The 21,497-nt window shown below is 48.9% G+C and overlaps 1 protein-coding gene and 1 long non-coding RNA gene across 25 annotated transcripts in view; one reads left to right on the top strand and one right to left on the bottom strand.

Annotated features, from left to right (window-relative positions):
* LOC138430206 (uncharacterized) overlaps positions 1-5,279 on the top strand; it is a 30,336-nt gene extending 25,057 nt beyond the window's left edge. For 2 of the 3 annotated variants that reach the window (XR_011253064.1, XR_011253061.1), the window contains exon 7: positions 817-1,992. This is a non-coding gene — a long non-coding RNA (uncharacterized lncRNA). Of the gene's footprint in view, positions 1-816; positions 3,942-4,881 lie in introns of those variants that run through there. The other variant, XR_011253053.1, reaches the window with a different exon arrangement.
* PRXL2A (peroxiredoxin like 2A) lies at positions 1,809-20,744 on the bottom strand. Of its 22 annotated transcripts, none has more exons than XM_069572223.1 (8): positions 20,402-20,619; positions 14,396-14,567; positions 12,356-12,472; positions 9,994-10,173; positions 7,871-7,962; positions 7,038-7,178; positions 6,309-6,473; positions 1,809-2,585 (listed from the first exon to the last, which is right to left on the bottom strand). In XM_069572223.1, the coding sequence occupies exons 4-8, from the start codon at positions 10,169-10,171 to the stop codon at positions 2,472-2,474; spliced, it is 690 nt and encodes a 229-aa protein (XP_069428324.1). In that variant the 5' UTR covers positions 10,172-10,173; positions 12,356-12,472; positions 14,396-14,567; positions 20,402-20,619; the 3' UTR covers positions 1,809-2,471. The 22 variants fall into 22 exon arrangements, with proteins under 22 accessions (XP_069428324.1, XP_069428335.1, XP_069428338.1 ...); XM_069572234.1 differs by having other exon boundaries at positions 9,994-10,156; XM_069572237.1 differs by having other exon boundaries at positions 9,994-10,156; positions 20,420-20,604.
* Between the last annotated feature and the right edge of the window lie 753 nt (positions 20,745-21,497).

Below are 21,497 nucleotides of genomic sequence, written 5' to 3'. Positions count from 1 at the left end.
ACTAGCGTGTGGCTTTTCTCTAACCTTATTCATTTAACAAGATCTTCAGGTGATTTGCATGTACCTGAAAGTTGGAGCAGCACCGTTTCGTATTTATCATTCCCTCGATGACTTCTAATAAACAGCCCTCAATAACAGATAGGCATTACTATGCCCATTCTACGATTGAGGGACGAAGGTCAGAGCTTTGCTCTAAGTCACACGGTTAAACTAGAACTTGAGCTCACCTCATAACTCAGTCCAGTGCTCTTTCCATAATGCCATGCTGACTGGGGAGAGAAGACACAATACATTCGGGGACTCAGCAGTGAAACAGCTGATGGAGAAGATCACAATAAGGTTCTTCTCCTGGCATCCATTTCAGCGACATCTTGCAGGCTCTGCTCTTCTTTGGTTATAGAACTGTTTCAGAATCAAGTGTCTTCTAGGCACCAAAGAATTCTCATCTGGAAAACCCTATCATTAGCTGGAGTCCCAGGGATCACAGCTAGTAAGGGATGAGTCACTGTGTTGACCCTCTTCAAGTACTGAAGAGCGCTGCCTCCAAGAAACCCAGCACCTCACAGGCTAGTGCACATACCATACAGCCACCACTATAAGTCAGACCCAGTCCTGGCCTTAGTCCTGAACTAGCCACCCCTTCTCACTGAATGCTCAGTGCAGACATGCCTACCTTCCCAGCTTTACGTCCACCCTCCATCTTCATTTCTTGCTTTCCCGGATAAACACAGACTCCCTTCCTCCTGGCCAGTTTGACCCCTTAGGGTAAATTCAGTAGTTCCCCCTTATCCATGGTTTTGCTTTCCACCCTTTCAGCTGCCTGAAGTCAACTGCCCTCTGAAAATATTAAATGGAAAATTCCAGAAAAAAAAAATCTGGTTTTAAATTGCACACCATTCTGAGTAGCATGATGAAATCTTCCACTGCCCTGCTGTCCTTCGTGGGATCCACAAGCATCAGCATCATCTGCTTCTGGCATCCAAACACCAACACTCATAGCTCAGTGATCCAGGACCACCTGAAGCAGACAGATGATCCTCCTTCTTACTTACTGTCAGGCCAGCAGTCACCTGACCCTACAATGCCTACGCCATTCACCTCACTTCATCTCAGCACATACCATCTCACAGCATCACAAGGAGGATAAGGATAGTACATTAAGATACTTTGAGAGAGACCACAGTCACGTAACTTTTATCACAGTATAATTTTTCTATTTTATTATTGTTTTTAATCTCTTGTCTAATTTATACTTTATAATAGGTATGCATGTATAGGAAAAAACACAGTATACACAGGGTTCAGTGTTTCCCATGTTTTCAGGCATCCAGAGGGGTTCTTGGAACATATACATGTAGAGGGGGACCACTGTACTCCTTTGGACTCCCGTCCCTGCCTTCCTACTCCTGGGCTGGTTTGGTGCCCTGAGCAGACTCTCTAGGGCAGAGTCCCCTTCAGGCTCCTGTGGACATCATACTTACTCACACGACAAAATTTCAAACATAACACACTAATGAATTAAGTTACATTTCATCTTCCCTGTCCTTTTTTCCCCTTCGGTTACCAAATTAGGCTAAAAGACCATCAATAAGAAAGCAACTACCAATTTTAAATGCCAAGTCATTTCTCTAGAAAAGACAGCACAATCACTCACGTGAATGACAGGATGAACTTTTCTGGTCATTTGGAAATCTCTCAGATCATTAGAACGAGAGGAACTCCATTACCAACCATACCCCATATACATGCAGAGTACTGATTTTTCACATTCAGTGTCTTTGACACCAATGATTTAATAAATTCAGCCATTACTGTGGTAAATATTTTTATTGTTAGTTTTATCAGAAATGTGTATATATGGACAATTTTTGATGCTTAATTTTATTAGAACCAGAACCATGCTTTCTAGAAGATCGTTCCTTCTAGAAAATCAAATTTCCAAGATTAGAGTGGAAGACAATGAGAAAATAGATTTCACTTTATTATTTACCTTTATCAAGTCATCCAAAGCACATCAATTATGTATTACTTTAACATTATCAAATAAATCATTCACTATTACTGTGAAAACATGAGCCAAAAACCTTGCATCTTTAATCAAGTCAATCATCAACTTTTCTAAGATTTTTAAAGACATGAAGATAAAAATCATTTCAAATAACAGCACTCAAACACCATGTACATTTGTGATGAGGTGTAACAGTCAACTTTAAGCCTCAGATTTTCCAGGTTTTAGCTGAAATAAGCCTTATTAGCTTCTTAGATTTTTATCAGTCTTGTTTGGGGGCTTATTAGACCTTATTTTGCCTTATGAGACCTACACAGAGTACAATATTAAAACATGTTAATGGTCTATACTGAGAACATGGCATAAATGGGTTTGTAACTCCTTAGGGACAGCAGTGGAACCACGCATCCTGCAAGCACAGGCGAGAGCCCCAGTCATCGCTGAGCCGGGCAGCTTCACACAGTCATTGCCTCTCTGAGGCCGAAGTCTGTGGTCTGGTCTTCCTAGCAGCTTCCAGAACAGAAGTCAGGTTTACTTTGTCTCCAAATTCTTTTTCTCGGTGCTCAAGAAGGATGCCCTAAAAGGAAACAAGAGGCTGCGTCAGGCCTTCCTCTGAGAAACTCACGGTGCAGACTCTGAGTGCCAGCTGTCCGATGAGCCCTATGCTTGGGACACCAAGGAGCAGAGGTCCACATCAGGCTGGGCTCTGCCCTTGAGAAGTGCAGGCTTTTGGGGAAGGTGGATCAGGAAGGCTCCCTCGAAATAATCTGGACTCTACATGCAGCACTTTGGGAGCAGGAAGTCAGGAGTGATTAATGTAACAGGGCGATCAAGGACGGCTTCACAGACAGTACAACGTGGACGGTGAAAGGAGAGGTGCAGGTAAAAGGACACCCCAGGCAGCAGAGCACAGGAGCTTGCCCAGAAAAGCCCGCCGGTATGGAAGTGGACTCCGCGGTCAGACTTTGATGGGCACTCAATGGCGACCTGAAAAGGGTGACCCTCTCCTCAGCTTACCTACAATTCTTAGTGCATTTAGTGGAGCATAATGCACTAAGACATAGTATGCCCCAAAGTACTCTAAAGTGGTAAAATAGATAAAATAATATGCTTGAGATCAGCATCAAGCAATCCTTGTTAGAGAGTTCTCCGACACATGATAAATTAAACTCAAACTGAATTTGAAAAGTAAACACTGTAAACATGTTCTTTATACCATTATTCGTAAAGACTTAAAAAAAAAAGTACCAGCACCCTGTGGGAAGGGTGATCTTCCACTACAGGGAAGGACATCAGGAAATTAAATTACATTTACTTGCTCATCAGAGCAGTTTGCAGACATTAGAAACACTGAGGAAGAACATATGACGACATGAGGAAATGTTCATGATATATTGTTACGTTTAAAAAGAATATCTAGTTTAGTAAGATATCATTTTCTATAAAAAATGAAAGGCCCCTCAGTTCAGCTCTGTTTTAACAAGTTGACCCTGTTAACTGAGCTCTCCCCACCTCCATTTTCATATTTCCTATGTTGAAAGTGCATTATTTTAAAAGTATGCTTTAAAGTGGAGAAGGCAATGGCGACCCACTCCAGTACTCTTGCCTGGAAAATCCCATGGACAGAGGAGCCCGGTAGGCTGCCGTTTATGGGGTTGCACAGAGTCAGATACGACTGAAGTGACTTAGCAGCAGCAGCATGCTTTAAAGATTATTACAAAGAAAATCCCTACTGAGTGGCACTTGGCACAGTGGAACTGCAAAAACTCTTCTCTCAAGAAACACGGAGGTGAGTCCTGAAGCTGGGCCAGCCTGGTCAACCTTCCGCCAGGAAGGAAGAAGGCAGGAGCTCCAGGGGCGCCAACAAAGTCAAACAACACACCCAGCAACGTCAGAGTGAGCCAGCCAGGCTTAGGGAGCCTGTGAGCACCAGGTGAGTCACTGCCAGGCAAGAGGAGGCTGGCAGGGGAGCCGGGCCCTGCCCTGGGGCTGAGAGAGGCAGAGATAGGAAGAGAAGGAATCTTAGGAGTCCAGAGTGGGGAGAGGCTGAAGGATCCTAAGGAAGTGACCTGCCCAAGTGCAAGGGTACCTGGAAGGGATCTTTGGGAACCATCTGCAAGAGGAGCTATGGGCAAGGGAAGGGTGACGTCTCTGCAGCAGGAGAGATTCATTTCCTCTGTAGCACAGACTAGCTGTGTATCTTTGGCTGAGTTATTTCATAGGCCCATTCTCTTACATGTAGATGGGAATAAAAATACTGACTACCCCAGACTGACTGCAGAGAAGACATGAGGTCATGTAGATGAGCATCTGGCACAAGGCAGGTACTCACTGGCAGTCCCTGTCACGAAGACACGCTGATATATTTACCAGAAAGGTAGCAAATAGGTTAATGTTATACCAGACACCAGATCATGCTAGATTCTCAGACAAGCAATTGCAGATACCCAAGGTTTAAAAGAAAAAGACTTGAAATACAGCTTAAAATTGAACGCTTTCTGGACAAATATCATCTGACATCCCTTATGTGGAATCTAAAAAGAAACGATACAAAGCAACTTACCAAACAGAAAGAGACTCATAGATTTAGAGAATGAACTTACGGTTGTGCAGGTACGGGGGTGGGTGGAAGGGATAATTAGGGAGTTTGGGATCAACATGTACACACTGATATATTTAAAATGGATAACCAACAAGGACCTACTGTATAGCATGTGGAACTCTGCTCAGTGTTACGCGGTAGCCTGGATGGAAGGGGAGTCTGGGGGAGAATGTATATGTGTATGTATAGCTGAATCCTTTTGCTGTTCACCTGAAACTATTAATATCACAACACTGTTTGTTCATGCTTTCAAACTGTGGTGTTGAAGAAGACTCTTGAGAGTCCCTGGACTGCAAGGAGATCCAACCAGTCAATCCTAAAGGAAATCAATCCTGAATATTCATTGGAAGGACTGATGCTGAAGCTGAAGCTCCAATACTTTGGACACCTGATCCGAGGAGCCCACTCATTGGAAAAGACCCTGATGCTGGGAAAGATTGAAGGCAGGAGGAGAAGGGGACGACAGAGAATGAGATGGTTGGATGGCATCTCCGACTCAATGGACATGGGTTTGAGCAAGCTCTGGGAAATGGTGAAGGACAGAGAGGCCTGGTGTGCTGGAGTCCATGTAGTCACAGAGAGTCTGACATGACTGAGCGACTGAACAACAACTGTTAATCAGCTACACCCCGATACAAAATAAAAAGTTTTTTAAAAAAAACTGAAGGCTTTCTGTTCCCACTAGCTTATTCTTCCCTACCTGGTAAAAGTATGCAGTTAGCAATGTCTGTAGGGATCTCCACCATGAAGACCAACCCTATCTTTTTGGCCATGCCACGAGGCTTGCAGGATCTTAAGTTCCCCAACTAGGGACTGAACCTGTTTCCCCTGCAGTGGAAATACTGACTCCTAACCACTGGACTGTCGGAATTCCCAACCCTGTCTTTTTTACAGATGAGCCCAAGTATTAATGTCATGCCTGAAGTTGGCAAGACAGGCCTAGAGGTTTAGAAGTCAGACCCTGAGTCTCTGGGTCCTCCTGCCAGGCCCTCGAGCTGGCACTCACTGAACCCTGTCCTAGCTCTGTACACACTTGGCCTCTGCTGGCACTGCCCTGAGTCTGACATGGAACATCTACACACCACCTCCTTGGCCCCCAGAGTCCTCATCTCTCTGCACCTTCTCCCCTAGGCCCCTGTTTTGCATCCCCACAACTGGGACCCAAGCCAGAGTGTACAGAGAATTGTGCCCTGCCACCAGGACCCCCATGCGGAAAGCACCCCTCCCACCACAGCTCCCAGCTGCTCCCCCAACGAGGTCTGTTTCAATTCCTTCTCATCACTTTACTATCCATTCTCAATGACAGGGAACACTGCAAGGGAGTACATTTTTCACAGAATAAAGACTTTGCTTTTGTTCTAACGTGGAAAACAAAACTCAACATCAGAAAACCTGGGTCCAGGCCTCCACAGTGCCGCTGAGGAGCTGTCCTCGTTGGTGTGCTCACTCACCCGCCTCACAGGTTACTCACCTGCAAGGTGCACACTATGCTGTCATGTTACTGTGACGGGAGGGGGCTCCCATGTGAGGTGCTGAGAGAGCAGGAGGGCGATACAGAACTTACCCCGCTTCCCCGTCCTCATGCTCCCTGGCTTTCTGGAAGGAAGGCTAGGAAACTCCGATTAGGGAAAATCACCCTCCCACCAACAGATCCCACGAACCAATCACCCTCCCACCAAGTGAATGCTAGGAATTTACCTGCTTTCCTGGTCCCATCACAAAGACTCCCCCAAGGATGAAGCCCTCGCCATCCAGGTTTCCAGAAAAGCCTCCTTTCCAGGCCCGGAAGAAGTTTTGCCAGACGCCCAGACGGACAAATCCCATGAACACCATCTTCCGTTTTTGTGGACCATAGAACTTTTTCTGCAGGATTGAGGAAGACAGATCCCGTGTGAGTAGCCCGTATGCCTGCCTTCCTGCCTTCTGCTGGTTCACACCCTCCACCACGGGACACACACACAGCTCCTGCCCAAGAGCGCTCTAAACTGCCCGGGACCAAACAGAATCCTGCAGTTTGCAACTCTGACTCTAATCTCTTGCTACAGACGTACAGGCTTCTTCGGCCCGACCAAGTGATAACAGTCCTACACTCTGCAGAGGGGAGTGTAGGGGAAAGAATAAGGGCATAGTGAATTACGGGACAGGGGTTGGTGCTGGGCAACCCCTACAGGGTGGGGGACCCAGTGGAGCTTTTAGCTATTTTCAAGGCTCCCATTCCCAGGTCATAAGTCAGGAAGGGCTCAAGTAAAATCTGAAAGACAGTTTTAAAGTTTTTTTTTTTCCACTCATGCTCTGCCCAGAGGGCGGGGGCAGCTGAAACGGAAGCCAACTTCAGCTCCTGGCCAGACAGGCTTGGAGCCACCAAACTCTTCATGCACGAGCACCATCCCCAGCAGTCTGTGTCTGACTGGCTCACACCACACATACCTTTTCATCCAGGAAGATTTCTCCTTTGAAATAAGGCTGGAAGTCCTTAACTTCATTCTTGATGTGCTCCTTTACCACTGCATAGAGGGGGACGCCCAGCTCGTCCAACCTGGGCTTCAGGGAGGACAAATCTGCAGCCTCCTGCAGAAAAATGGAAAGGTAAGGGGCACGAACTCCTGGGACTCTGTGGCCAGCCAACACCATCTCCTACAGGCCCAGAGTGTAGGAAAGACAAATGCACCAAACACAGGAGAACAGACTCTCACGCCCACTATACTCACATGATCAGCAAGACTGAAATCCCCAAGTTTCAGATCCAAGGCTGAGGGAGGCAGCGGAGTCACCACCTCCAGTCCTTGGCCATCCAGCAGGAATGCCAGCGGCTCCCCAAGAAGGAGACAGATGGGTCTGGTCTAAAAGTGTGGCCATGCTTCCCCAAGAAGGAGACAGGTGGGTCTAGTCTCAAAGTGTGGCCATGTTTCCCTAGGGGCCAAGGCTGCACCATAGGTGAGGCTGCCCACATCTGTACCAGTGACAATCCAGACACCTCATTTCAGTAAGCAAAGCACTGTGCTGAACATCAGGAACATGGGAATTGGAGCTGGTACAGGACAGAGTACAAGGCTGACAGGCCTTGGGATTACCAAAGGAAAGTCAAGTATGGTGCTAATCCTAGGATAAGGTGAGTTCTTACATGAAGAGAAGCAGAGAATTAGACCAAAAAAAAACCTGGAATAAATAACAGACTGTGCCAGTGTTGGTCCTGGCTGGAAATGCCCCAGTCCTCATTTGCTAGGATCCTTTCCTATGAAAAGGTCCTCAAATGCACTCACCTCCCGACAGAGGAAGCAGCCTGGCCTCCGCACAGCCATAATCACAGCTCCATTCTTCTCCCAGAGCGCCTTTGCTTTAAAAGTTACTGCATCTGAGGAGAAGAAAAGAGAATTCAGTATCATTTCCTCTCGCCTGCCGCCAACCTCTAAGCACCTCATAAACAGCACCAGGCCTAACAGAGGACCTGGAAATGTACTTCACACGTTGAGGAAAAAATCAAACAGGAAACACAGACAGGCAATATTCATCTTTCGGAGGAAATGAATCTAGTGTAAGAGTCCTACACCCTAGCCAGAAGCCCCCTGCCCCATAAAAATCTAGCTGTGAACTTGAATATCCCAACTGGAATAGTTCTGGAAAAGTAGTGTATTCCTTTGCTGGTCTTGGTGGACCTTGTAACAATGCTTTAGGGCTAATACATGGCCAAAACTTGAACAAGATCTTGCACTTGGCCAAGAAAATGCCAACTCTGAAGGATTTAAAGAAATTAAATCAACTGAAATTTTTTTTAAAAAATTTAACCTCAATATGTTAACTCCAGTGTTATCCACAGGAGAGGGTAGAAAATGCCCAACAAGGAGATGCTTTGGCTAGCAGAGCGGTGCAGCTCAAGCCCGGCTCTGGTCAGACGGAGTCGCATCTAGGTGTGAGCCCAGGCAGGCTATGTCTCCTCCTTGACTCTTCCTTTCCCTATCTGTAAATGCAGATGCCTAGCAGCTCCACTTTGGGCCGCAGGGAGTATTAAAACATGGATATGAAAGAGCTCACTGCAGATGTAATAGAGTCAGTGAGGGCTGAGTAAGCACTATCCCTTATTATTTCAGTGAGGAATCCATGTGCCTGTGAAATGTTACCTACGAAAATAAAGGTGGAAGAGGGTTGAAATCAAATCATAAGGGAAATTCTGGGTTGAACATAGTGAAACAGAGCTCTCCGTCTGTACGGCTTCTTAGTCCCTTACCAAGGGAACCTACATCAGAAATCTGCAATCACAGTTCCTGCCTTCCCTTCACAAGCTTCCTCACTTACTGAACAGAATTGATGGTCTCCCTTTGAGGGGTCCACCTGGAGACCACCCAGTCAGTGAGCCCCGACTTGCAGCTAACTCTCATGCCCACTGAACCCACAATATGGGCATGACTGAAACCCCCTGAGCTTCAGTCCAAGGCCAAGAGCACAGGAAGGCAGCTGAGTCATCACATGTGGCTCTCAGCCATCCAGTAGGGCCTCCAGTGGGCTCCCCAAGAAGAGGGAGACAGGCGGGTCTATTCTAAAAACGTGACTGTGCTTCCCCGGGTGCCATGGCTGCACCACAGGTGAGGCTGCCCACATATGTACCAGTGACAATTCAGGTACCTCATTTCAGTATGCAAAGCCCTGTGCTCACATCAGGAATCTGGAATTGGACACACAATATTTCTCAAATTTATTGGACTCAGGAGCTCCTGTTTTTGAAGATCCATGCCTGTGAGCATGTTAAGTCACTTCAGTCGGGTCTGACTCTTTGCAACCCTATGGACTGTAGCCCAGCAGGCTCCTCTGTCCATGGGATTCTCCAGGCAAGAATGCTGGAGTGAGCTGTTATGCCCTCCTCCAGGGGATCTTCCCAACCCAAGGATCAAACCCACGTCTCATGTCTCCTGCATTAGCAGGTGGATTCTTTACCACTAGCAGCACCTGGGAGGCCCCAGGTGCCTTGAATTCCTCAGGACATACTCTGGAAGGTTTGGCTGAGTTGACCGTGGTGCAGTGTTACTAAATATTATGGAACAATCATCATTACATTTAGAGAGACAACATGAGAAAGTGAACAATGCTTTTGATAAGAAAAAGCTAAACTGTAAAAGAAATCACGTACACGGAGATCACAACTACATATTACAGCATGTACACCTGGAAAAGAATGTTCAAAAATTAAAAAGATTATTGTGTTAGGGTAATGGTAATTTAAATTTTAAATTATCAGCAATTTTAAAAGTGTTATTAAATTGAATTTTTTCTAATGTTACACTGCCTTCTCAGTGAAAATAAAAGAAGGAACGACCTTAGAGAGAAAAAAAATAAGCAGGCCTGCATCCCAGTGCCCTGGAAAAGTACTGACGCTGGTGGGGTCACCACTTACCCTTCTCCATTGTTTTCAGGTCTATGTCCTCCAGATACTCCAATGCTGCTTTCTGGGGCTTGGCCAGAAACATGTCTGTGTTGGCCAGGAGCAGTGCCAAGGCAGCGACTCCTACGGCCCCCGCACCGATAGACCACATTCCCATGCTGAAGAAACTGGGATCCTGGAGGAAAGACATTTCTGGGGATTGAGAGGAAGGAAGAAGATGTTACTGCTCCCACAGGACAACTGTAACCTGATCTCTGGGACAGGGCTCCGGCTGGACAGCTAATCAGGGTGCCAGAGGCCAAGGGAGGGGGAGCTGCAGCGTCAGAGACGGGACTGGACAAGGGCTGCTCTCAAGGGACCTACCTGCCACCATGGGAGCCTGGGGGCTTACGATGGACACACGGAGGTTCCTGCCCCAGGGAACTCACTTCCAGGTCAGCAGCCAGACAAGTGACAGCCTCTCTTGCTGCTCTCTCTCCCACGCCCAAAGCCGTCACCTCCTGGTCTGACGGTGTTCCTCCAGGCTGCAACCCTCAGCACTTCCCGCCCTCCTCCTCAATGCCTGCCAATGCCTTCTGTCCAGGAGTCACAGCTCACACCTCCCTGGGGAGGGAGCAGCTTCTTGTGTAATTAGATTACTGAGAGTGCCAATCCCCTTGTTGTTACCCTATCCTTCCTCCTCACTGTGAACCCCTCCAACACAGAGAGACCAGTCCTCCTATTTCATCCAGCCCCCAACAGTGCCCAGCAGGGCCTCACTCAAAGCAGACAGGCAATCTGAGTACATTTCTCCCAACTGAGAAGACCTTTATTTTCTGATCATTATACAAATAAAACAGGCTCAAAGTGAAAACAAGCAAATAACAAAAAAGCATTACATAAAACCACAGTTGACAACAAAGCGAATGTCCTTTAAATATCTACCACTTACTATATAGTTTAATAGAGATGGCTACTCTTAATCTGACATTTCCCCCTGTGAACAGAACTACACAGATGTCTCCTGAAGGAACGGGGTCAGAGTCTGAGAGAGTAGGCATCGTGTAAGAAAAGAGCACCGTGCTGGGGGGCGTTCTGTTTCAGAGGGCTGGGCAACAGATGTCTGTGTCAGGCAGGGGGCTCGGCGGCTGAAATGGAGGCACAGGCAGGTCCTGTGGAATCTAGCCTCATCCTCAGCTCGTGCTCAGGGGCTGCACTAGGGCTTCCTCTAGTTGAGAAGCCTTGTGCTTCTGGGTGCAAGCTCCTCGAAGCAACCCACCTCTATAAGAGTGGCAGACCCCCTATCCAGCCTTCTTTTCCTGAAAACCACTTACAGCATCTGTCTTTCCATTTGGCCCACTGGCCATCCTAGGATCTGACTTGCACTGGAGCCTTCCTCCCTAAGTATTAGCATGACTCTCTTTGCTAGGATCACTGGGCACCGTCCTGGGGGGTGTATCTATGTGTCTGTGTTACCGTGGCCCACCTGACCTCATCCCTGCTAACCAAAGACTTGACTCCCCCCGTAAGACTCTACTCAGGAGAGGACTTCTCCAAAGGTTTAAGCAAAGGCCCAGAAATTTGCGCATCACAGCCAAAGGAGGGGGCGGGGAGGGATCCACTGCCAAGAGGTGAGGTTGGGAATAACTTGGTAGTGATGGTTTTGGGCAGAAAACGTAGGCCAGCCTGTGAAGTTCAGACTTGAGTTCAGACATAAAAGGGGACTTCCAGGCAGTGGGTGTGGGATGTGAACTTGGAATAACCAATGAACATAGCCTTTAAGAGGAATCTGGCATCTGTACCAGAGGGAAGAGGAAAAAGAAGGGGAGGCTGTATGTGTTATTGTGTGTGTGTTGGGGAAGGGACCGAGCGAGCTGGGAGAGAAGCATATCCTATAACCTCAAAATGCGCTCTCATGGGCTGGCAGCATTGGAGAACTGCAGAATTTCCAGTCTTACCTCAGAACTAAGGAATCACAACCTGCATCTTCATCAGATCTGGCAGACAATTCACAGGCACATTGGAGTGTGAGACACATTGTCTTAGAGCAAAGAATTCAGGTTTTGTGCTTGGCTGGACATAAGCCACAAAGTGCAGCTATGAAGGCAGGCTGGCCTTGGAGAGCTGGGCCTTCCTCAAGGGCCAGCTTCAGCTCCCTCAGTTCACTGTGGGAGGGCAGCCACAGTGGCAATGAGAGTCAAAAGCCAGGACACGTCTCCACGCCTCTGCCCAGAATGTCCTACCGCATTCATTCTGTCCTTTTAAGACTCAAACCCCTCTTCAGAGGCTTTCCTGGATGCTCCGCTTATCCCCACTTTCCCTCTAGAGGGGATTATTCTCCCCAGCCTGCGTCCACATTGCACCACGGTCCCTCTGATGTGTTCAATACACTCACTTGGACCTGTTTTCAAGTTGTCTCTCCTTTGACTCTGTTCCTCAATTTATCTCTGAATTCCCAGTGGACAGCACAGGGCCTGTTTGTGGTCCACAGTGGGTTTTTCATAAACGTGTGCTGAAATGAATTTGACAAGATTGAGTGATGGAAATGGTGATTTATGGACAACCAAAGCACTTGGGCCAAGCAGGAAAGAACGTTCCACAGGCTGACTTCCGATTTTTTTTTTAATGTGGCAAAGTTATACATTACTGGATTATGGTTCATAGAACAATCAGGGGGAAAACCACAGCTCTCACCCACCTGCTATAAACAGGAGATTCTCCAGAGCGTGGTACAATTTCTGTACCTTGACGTATTTCCAAAGCCTCCCTGGACTCCTGATAAGTGTGTATGACTCAGATCCACACGGTACGGTCTCTGATCACAGATGTGATACCATTTCTGCGTCAGCTCACAAAGGCCAGCTTACACCTACCCTTCCAAAGGACTCGCTTCAATTCCTGGGACACATCATTGCATTTTGGGAAGCCTGGGGACCCTCACAGTCAGCTCTGCATGCTTCTAACACACCACTGCTGTTCCTGGAGACAAACAGGCTCCACCTCTCCACTGCCCATCAGTCATCACTGAGCCTGTTTGCTCCTGAGTACAAGGGAATCAGGCTCAAACAGACTCAACATTTATTTCCAAACATTTATTCAGCACTGATCTGTTTAATAAGTGGCAATTTGGGAATTTTAACTAAATGATAAACAGTCCTCTAGGAGCTACAGGCCTAGTATACCGGTAACAGAGTAGAAAGGTGAGGGGGAAAAAAAAAGGTGAGAGACAACACCTCAGGCAAGGTATCAACACCGGGCTAGGGCAGAGCAGGGAGGAAAATGCTTCTGTCTGGTCGGGGTAGCCACAGAAGCACCTAGAAGGAAGTGGCCTTGGAGAGACTCAGAAAGCAGGATGGAAGAGTTAGGCCAGGCTGGGGCTCAATAAGCCTGGGAAACAGCAGACTGGCTGGGTGTGTATATCCTACAGGCCCCTGACACGCTACCTCAAGTTCATGAGCTGGAACACAAGACATGGGCTTCAAAACTCCCAGGAGCTTTGTTCAGCACCCCATCCGCACCTCTAGCTGTGATCCAGAAAGCGTGAGCACAGAGTCACCCCTTTGGGGAGCTCCGCCCTCAACCTCAGGCCCGGAAGAACTAAGATGTGAGTGTTATCAGCACCAGAGGGGAGAGGCGGGCCTCTCCACAAACATAGGCTCCCAGTGGGCCTCTAGCAGCTGGCCCTTCTGCCAGAGGGAAGTAGTGAAAATTGACTTCTACCTAGAGAGTGTATAGATTCACCTCCCAGCCAAGCCCCCCTAAGTTGCAAAACAATTCCCAACCCAACAAGACTTGGAGCATGTGCCATGAATAACCTGAATCACAGCTATTTCCACTTACACAAAAAAAGCCTGGAGGTAGAGAGAAGCTTAATATCTGCATGGAACAATGCCTAATCACATGAACCTCTAAGGCTACTAACAGGAGAGAGGGGGTGGCCGGTAAGCAGCACTTACTTAGTGCCACCCAAAATGAGTGCCTCGATTTCACTCTCTCCAGTCTTACGATGCATATAGTCTCCCGTTATGCAGCTGACAACACTCAAGTTTAGAGAAGTTCAGTACCTTCTTCTAGTCACAGAGCTAGTAGGCAGCAGTACTGTCTCCTGGATCCAGACCACTAAGACCCCAAATCTTTCTACTACCCAGGCCCCTCAAAGCGTTCACTGGTGGGGTTTCTGGAGGTCAAGGGGCCTGGTGTCTTTTGTCTTAGAATTTTAAAAGATCAACTTATTTTTTCATTTATTACATACAGTCAACATGTTGAAAGGAAATTCACCATGTGACAGAGGTCTCTTCTCTTTCCTCCCCTCTATCCCCCTTCTGTTAAGGAAAGGGTCAGTGCTTCTCTGAAAGATAATAGCGAGGCTGTTTACAGAAGAGCCGGCCCCCACCTGACACCACCACAGTATTCGGTTGCCCACTGTGGGACTTACCTGATCCGAGCTCTCCCACAGAAGAAGGTGAAGCCTGATAAGACCACAAACAACAGCTGGGGCAGCTCAGAGTGGCAGCGCCGGGCTGGGATGCGCCTCGGGGCAGGAGACACAGCTGGGCTCCTGAGGCCCTGCTGGCTTGATCCCTCCCCCAGCCTCCTTTTCCTCAACTCTAAAATGAGGGGGTTGGACAAGGTGAATGGCAAAGCTTCTAAAACACCTAGTGACATCGCAAGATTCTTTCAGGAACAGCTCACTTTGGAGCCTGTGCATTCTGGGTTCCTGATCATAACCCTACCTTCACCCCCCTCCCATCTCAAATTCAGAGTATTTCTTCCCTGATGCCCAGAGCTTCACAAGGCACCTCCCCTCGAACACATGTGGTCCCGTATACCCAACCTTTCAAACCAGGGAACCAGGCACTCACCATCCGCAGTGTGCACACCCCGGCTCCTGCTGACCCACTAGGAGTAGGCAGGGAGCAGGCGGCAGGGGAAGGCTGGAGGCGGGGCTCTGGAGTCCCGCCTTTGGCCCTAAGCTCGCTCACTCCATAGGCAGGACCAGGCCACCCAGAAACCCTGGGGCACCTTCAGCTGCCAATAGTCAATCTCCAGAAAACATCAATATGGACAGCTGCCAAGACCCCCTAGTCCTTCAAAATGCTGAGCAAATGTTGAGTCATTTGCAGTCATGCAGATTATAACATTTATCAAGCGCCAACAGACTCGCTCTCTGCTTTCTGGAGCAGGCTAGTGAAGCGAAGTCCTTAACCCAGCCCTTAACGCAGTCCTGGGGTCACAGTAACTGAAATAAAAGATGTCCCTTTCTCCATGGCTGCTTGTGTAACAAACAAGCCTGACTCCATGCTGGATCTACTCCTTTAGCTCTAACCCTTGTGCTCTGCGCTTAGTCAGCTGGTACTTACTGCACCTTTGTGAAAGAACATTGCCTAGAGCCTGAAATACACATGAAAATGTGTTCTCAAGGCTTTGATCTTTAAAAAGTTGCAGAACAGAAAATAACAATTGTCTTGTTGATGGTTTACAGGAACACTGTGACCAGACCTACTCTGACAGCTGCAAGAACAAAGAATACCTGCATCAAGAAATGTGCAAAAATCAGCCATGTCCCCTCCCCTTTCCATATAAAAGAAGCCTGAATTCTAACTCAGGTAACATGATTCTTTGCGACACCAGTCCACTGTCTTCTTGGCCTAGTGGCTTTCTGAATTAAATCGCTATTCTTTCCCCTGACACCCTGTCTCTCGATTTACTGGCCTGTTGTGCGATGAGCAGTGCAAATTAGGCAGACAGCTTCATCCTCCACTCCACACCACTGAGGCCACTTACCCCTGTCTCTTCTTCACCTCCCTCTGCCTTCTCTTCTTTTCCTGCCACTTCGAGATACCTCGAAACCCACACTCCGTGCCTCAGTGACCTCACCTACGGCCAGTGCCTCACCCACCACCTTGGGACTGACTTCCATGTTCCATGTGCTGCTCTGGACGCGAAGTTTCCACTTGAGAGTTCTATAGTTTATCTCTGTGACCAAAAGCTGACATCCACTAAAGTCAGTTTCTCTTCCAGAGTTTCTTTTCCCCGGCTCAGTGGATGACACAAGCATGGAGCCGACTGTGCAAGCCAGGAACTGAGAACTGCATTTTCTTCTTCATTCTCCCTCATCATCCACACAAAATCAGTCCGGAAGCTCTGTCCCTCCTATGCAATGGGCTCAGTACCTGCCCTCTTCTCACCTTCACTGCTGCTGTCCAAAGTGAAGCCCCTGTTACTCTGCACCGGGCCTCAGTAACTACAGATCTGAGGTTGGCTGGCTCCAGGCCCTCTTCTGCTTACTCTCTGTGTAGTAGGCAGATCAACTGTTACACTCCCCACCCGGATCACATCCTTCCCTTGCTTTCAGATTATCACTGTAAACAAATGCAGCCCACCGCCAGGGCCCTTCACAGTTCAGCATCAGGCCACCATTCTTGCCTCACTCCCAGGCATTTCAGCACCCTCCTTGGTCACTCAGTGTGCAAGGACTATAACATGTCCTGTTAGGCCTCTGCACTGCAGCTCGTGTTGTTATCCAGAACGCCCTCCCCACCCAGGCCAGCTAGGTAAAGGCACAGCACATGTTAACACTTTCTCCCCGGAGCCTTTCCTGAAGGTCTTGACAACTGGCTGCTTCCTCACCTCTGGTCAGACCCCATGCACGTGTGCAAACACACACGTACCTTTTGCACACTGCACAAGCAGATGGACTTCGTGTATTTAGTTATTTACATGTCTATCTACACAATACGGGGGATCAGTCTGAGGGTAGGAGCTGCCATCTTTTTCCATTCCTGCAAATTCAGCATTTAACATAAATCCTGTCAATTAGTAGGCATTAAATGTCTGGATGCAATGATCTCAGTTTTACCCTTTGAACTCCACAGTGAGGCAGAGTTGAAACTACTTTGTAGCTTGTTTGATCTTAAAGAAAACACCTGAGCCTGGGGCTTAGTGACCTTAGGTGGGTTCCTAGCTCCTCTGCTCATTGGTAGGGTGATCTGACGCAAGCTGTGAAGACGCTCTGGGCCTGGGTCTCCTCATCCATACACAGGAGGGAACTGACAAATTTATGAGGTTGTCTCAGTCTGCCATCCAAAGACTCTGAAGTACTGCACAACTGCACCTCCAGATTCTGACATCCAGAAAGTTATGGGGACACGTGCCACTACTGCTCCCCTGCTGGGTGTGTACAGCCTCACCCTCCGCTTCCCCAGGCCTCATTCTGCCTGTTCAAGGAGCTGCCTCTGGGCAGGAACTGATAAAAGTCTTACTAAAACAAGGTATCAGCACTGGGTGGGTTAATTCATGCCTGAAACAAGTAGAGACAGCATCATATTCCAAGCATTAAGGGTACACCTGCCCAGCCAAGCCCCACCCAGGGGATCTTCCTACTCAGAATGAGCTGGCTTGAGGCAGAGACAAGGCAGGAGGAAGAAAGGGGTCCTCAGGAAGACAGAAGAAACTAGGAGGCTGGAGAGCTTGCTTCCTCTTCTTTCCTTTGCTCTCGCTAATGCACATTCTTTAGAGTTCTAGTTCGGCCTCTCTTTCACTAAGTAAAAGAAGAAATTAAGGCCCAGAGATGGAACCAGCTAGTCCCAGGTCACTTCTGGGGAAGACTAGTTAGTGACTGTGCTGGGTCTCAGGGCTCCCAACTCCCAGTTCATGGCTATTTAGCTTGCACTGGACACACATGCAGAGGCTGGGACAGTGTGGGGCTCAGGAAAGGGGCCCGTAGGTCCTCAAGCCGGCTCACTAGTCTGAAGAAGGCTGAAAGCAAAACTGCTCCTGAACAGAGCCTGGGAAATCATGTGGCTAGAGAGAGCACTAATCTCTCCCAAGTTTAGTGCTTTGCAAGCAGTTTATAATTCAAATGTTTTCTTGAGGGTCACACTGCCCATTCTTGACTGAGAAGCCATTCTGCACCTCTCCTCCCCACAGTCACAAGGTCCTCTCAATTCTGGATGATAAAAAGATAGCCTCGAAAATGACAGTTTAGCAGCCTGGTGTCATGGCACCTAAGGCCCCAGGGGCAATAGGGGATGCACTCCCACCCACCCTTGTCATCAACCACCAGGGAACTAGCCAGGTGCAAGGAGCTCTCACCTACTTGCCTCAGTCTCCAACTTCCTGCTCTGCTCCTTGGGATGACTATCTCCCAGATGCCAGATTCAAAAAGTTCTGATCAGATGCTGAATGCAGAACAAGAGGACATCTCAATTACTGGGAAACTGGCCAGTGTAAGGAATGTGAGGACTGGGAGACATCTTTCCCTCTCATCAGTATCCTGAGGCTTCTCCCAACCCCTGCCCTGCAAAACCCCTGGCCATTCTGCCCTCTGCCTGCATAGCCTCCAGTCTGGGCTCAGTTATATGAGTGTGAATGGGAAGGCAAGCGCAATCCATGAAAGACACTGGGCTTCAGGACAAAAATCCTATTTCTTATTCTTTGATTCTGAGAGTTCATCTTGTCCCTCTGAACCTCAGTGCTTCTTTAAAACAAGGGCACTTTCAGGAAGAAAATATGAGAAGAGCGATGAGGAATGAATTGCCAGACAGCACTATTCTCTTCTTTGCAGGGCTCAGCTTCACTCATTCTCCTACAAAGGCAGGAGATGTGAAGCAGAACAGACACCAAACACTGAACAGCTGCTCCCGCTGTATCAGTGCAGGCCTGCCTCCTGGGCCTAAGCTCTGGGTCTGGAGGGAACCCTGGCTTTTCTCTGGCCCCTCTGCCCACTCTACAATGCACACTCCAGGCTGCCTTTCTACAGCCCGCCAGCAACAGAAAAGGCAAAGGGCCCTGCCCAGCTGTAATCTCCCTGGGCCAGAGGCTACTGAGCTCAGGGGTGAGGCTGGTTCCCTCCAGACAGTTCTTGCCACACACACCTCAGCAGAGGGGCATTTAGAGTATTTCTGCTCAACATTTCACAAAAAGGCAAGTACCCAGCTGGCAGGAGAGCTGCCTTATTTCTGGGATACTAACAGATCCTGGGGCTTCAAGACCCAGAATTCCAGTCCTCACCAGACTTTCCAAGCACTCTTTAAGTGACAGGAGCAGATAAAGTAAGAAATGTCTTCGTTCACCTCCGGAACACTGCCTAAGATCTCAAATAAATGGCATGCCTTTATAAAGAAGGGCAAGATAAGAAGGTTCACACCAAGAATAACTCAAACCTAATTCAAATTGCTGCAAGCTGTAAGAACCTGGACAAGGCTCTGTATTAGTAAAACAGGAATGATTCCCAAATTACAAAAGGTAACCTACAGTTACCTTCAGTTCTAGAAGGATTAAATGTATGCATGGTGCTTTGTAAGCTACCTTACAAAGTGACAGAATGTGAGGTGTAATTCTTACTCATTTCTAGATTAGTCAGTGATTGCCCCTAAAATGTTGTTTGTACATGAGATGGAGGGTTCCTAAGGGCTGGATACCTTCCAAGGAGACAGGGTTTCTCATCTGCCTGACTGAGTCAAAACAGGAGCATCCGAGACTTCCCAAGCTGGCTCCCGGACAAGGCTTAGCTAAATAAATCCGAAGTAATTATTTTCTGTTTTTAATCATCTGCCAAGTTCAAAGGAAAATACATTAAAAAAAAAAACAACTAAACGGAGGGGTAGGGAGCTGAGTTGTGGAAACAGCCTCGTGTGCAAAGGAAAAGAAGCCCAGAGTCAGCTGGGGCTGAACCCCAAGCTGGCTTCTGGGCTCTCTGGAGGTGCTGCCTCCCCAAGACCCTGCGCAGGCTGGGCCTTAACCACCCTCTCCAACTGCTTCAGCTCTGATCCCTGCAACAACTTCGAGGTGTGACTGTCTGATCATCAGTGCCTTGATTTTTCATTACCAGACTTCAGCACATTGTTTTAAAATCCGTACGGTTGGGCTCTTTTCAAAGTTGCCTTTGTGGGAGGGAGGCAAAACGGGTGCCTCTGAGATAATGAGAAGAGCGAGACACCGCTACCCCATAAAACACAGAGCCCCACATGACCAGGTTCTTGCCTTCCACCTGCACACTGCCAGCTGGTCCGCCCGCCACCCTCTGGGAAACAACCCCAGGCTCATCCTGGCTCGGGCCCACAGGACAGACGCGCCAGGATAGAGTCCGTTTCTCTATCTTTGTTCCAATAATCTAGGCAGACCAGTGCCATCAGCCTCTCTCAAAGCCTGGGAGCGGTGAAAAGGGTGATTTTTGGCCGAACGGATCAGCGCTGGTCCCGAAAACTGGTTTTCTGACCGCAAACGCTGGGGTTTTTTCGCGGAGCGCGGGGCACTGGGGTGGGCGGGCTGTCTTCCTCCGCGGGAGTGGGGGCCGCCTCGGGCTCAGCAGGTGCGGCCGCAGCCGGCCGGCTCGGAAGCAGCTTCCGGCGGGCCCCGAAGCTGATCCCCGGGCGGACCTAACGAGTCCGGCATCCAGGGAACCTGCACCCGCCAACCGGCCTCGCTAGCCCCGTCCTACCTCAGTTTCCTCACTTGCCTTTGCAGACGCCACGAGCCTCGCAGAGCCCCAGCGAGCCGCACGTACGACTCTCGCTCCCCGGCCTCGCGCCTCCTCTAGCGTACGAGGCCGGGTGGGCTGACTGATAAACCCTCCGGGGCCCCAGGGGTCCCAGGGCGGACCCCGCGCCTGCGCAGGTTCGCGCCTGCGCCGCCGCGCGCGCCACGCCCACGTGACCCGCCCCGCCCACCGCGACTCAGTGCCTGCCGCGCTGCGGCGCTGTCCCGCACTCCGGACTCGCGTCCAACCCTGTGTGGTGCTTGAGACACGCTCTCCTACGGCCCTTCGTTCTCATAGCTCCAGCTTAGCTCAGTCCTTCGCTAGCGGTGACCCTAGACTCCTGACTCATTTGTCAGGAGCGGCTTCTGGAGCAAAAGGAGGCTCTCGACTGCCCTATTTGGATCTGGAAGCCCTGAAGCCCGAGGACAGCCCCTTTCAGTCAGTTCAGTTGCTCGGTCGTGTCCGACTTTTTGCGACCCCATGGGCTGCAGCACGCCAGGCTTCCCTGTCCATCCCCAGCTCCGGGAGTTTACTCAAACTCATGTCCATGGAGTCTGTGGTGCTCTCCAACCATCTCATTCTCTGTCTTCCCCTTCTCCTCCTGCCTTCAATCTTTCCCAGCATCAGGGTCTTTTCCAATGAATCAGTTCTTTGCATCAGGTGGCCAAAGTATTAGAGTTTCAGTCCTCACCGTTTTTGAGCAGTTAATTTTTCAAGGCTTTTCTGCCTTTGGGGTTTTTTTCTTTTTTATAGGGAGCGAGAAGCTTTAGGTCGGACGCATTGTGGTGAGTGTCCCTTCAAGCTTTAGGAGCAAATTCACAATTGCCAGCCTCTGACCCCCATCCCGCAACCTCATTCACCTTCGGAGTGCTGTCTGTTGGGCAGAGGGTGGGTGGCGGCCTGGAGCACTGGCTCCTGGGATGTTGCCAGACTTCACAGATTCTGAAGTCAGGGTCTAGTCTGATCCAAAGGGTTCTTCCATACATTCGTTTACCTGTTATGTGTTAAACGTTCACAATATTTTATAAAAGTCCGCGATTGAGAGAACACCTTTTCA

Source organism: Ovis canadensis, chromosome 25, assembly GCF_042477335.2.
Source record: "Ovis canadensis isolate MfBH-ARS-UI-01 breed Bighorn chromosome 25, ARS-UI_OviCan_v2, whole genome shotgun sequence".
Lineage (NCBI taxonomy): Eukaryota > Metazoa > Chordata > Mammalia > Artiodactyla > Bovidae > Ovis > Ovis canadensis.
This window is presented reverse-complemented; position numbering and strand designations above follow the sequence as displayed.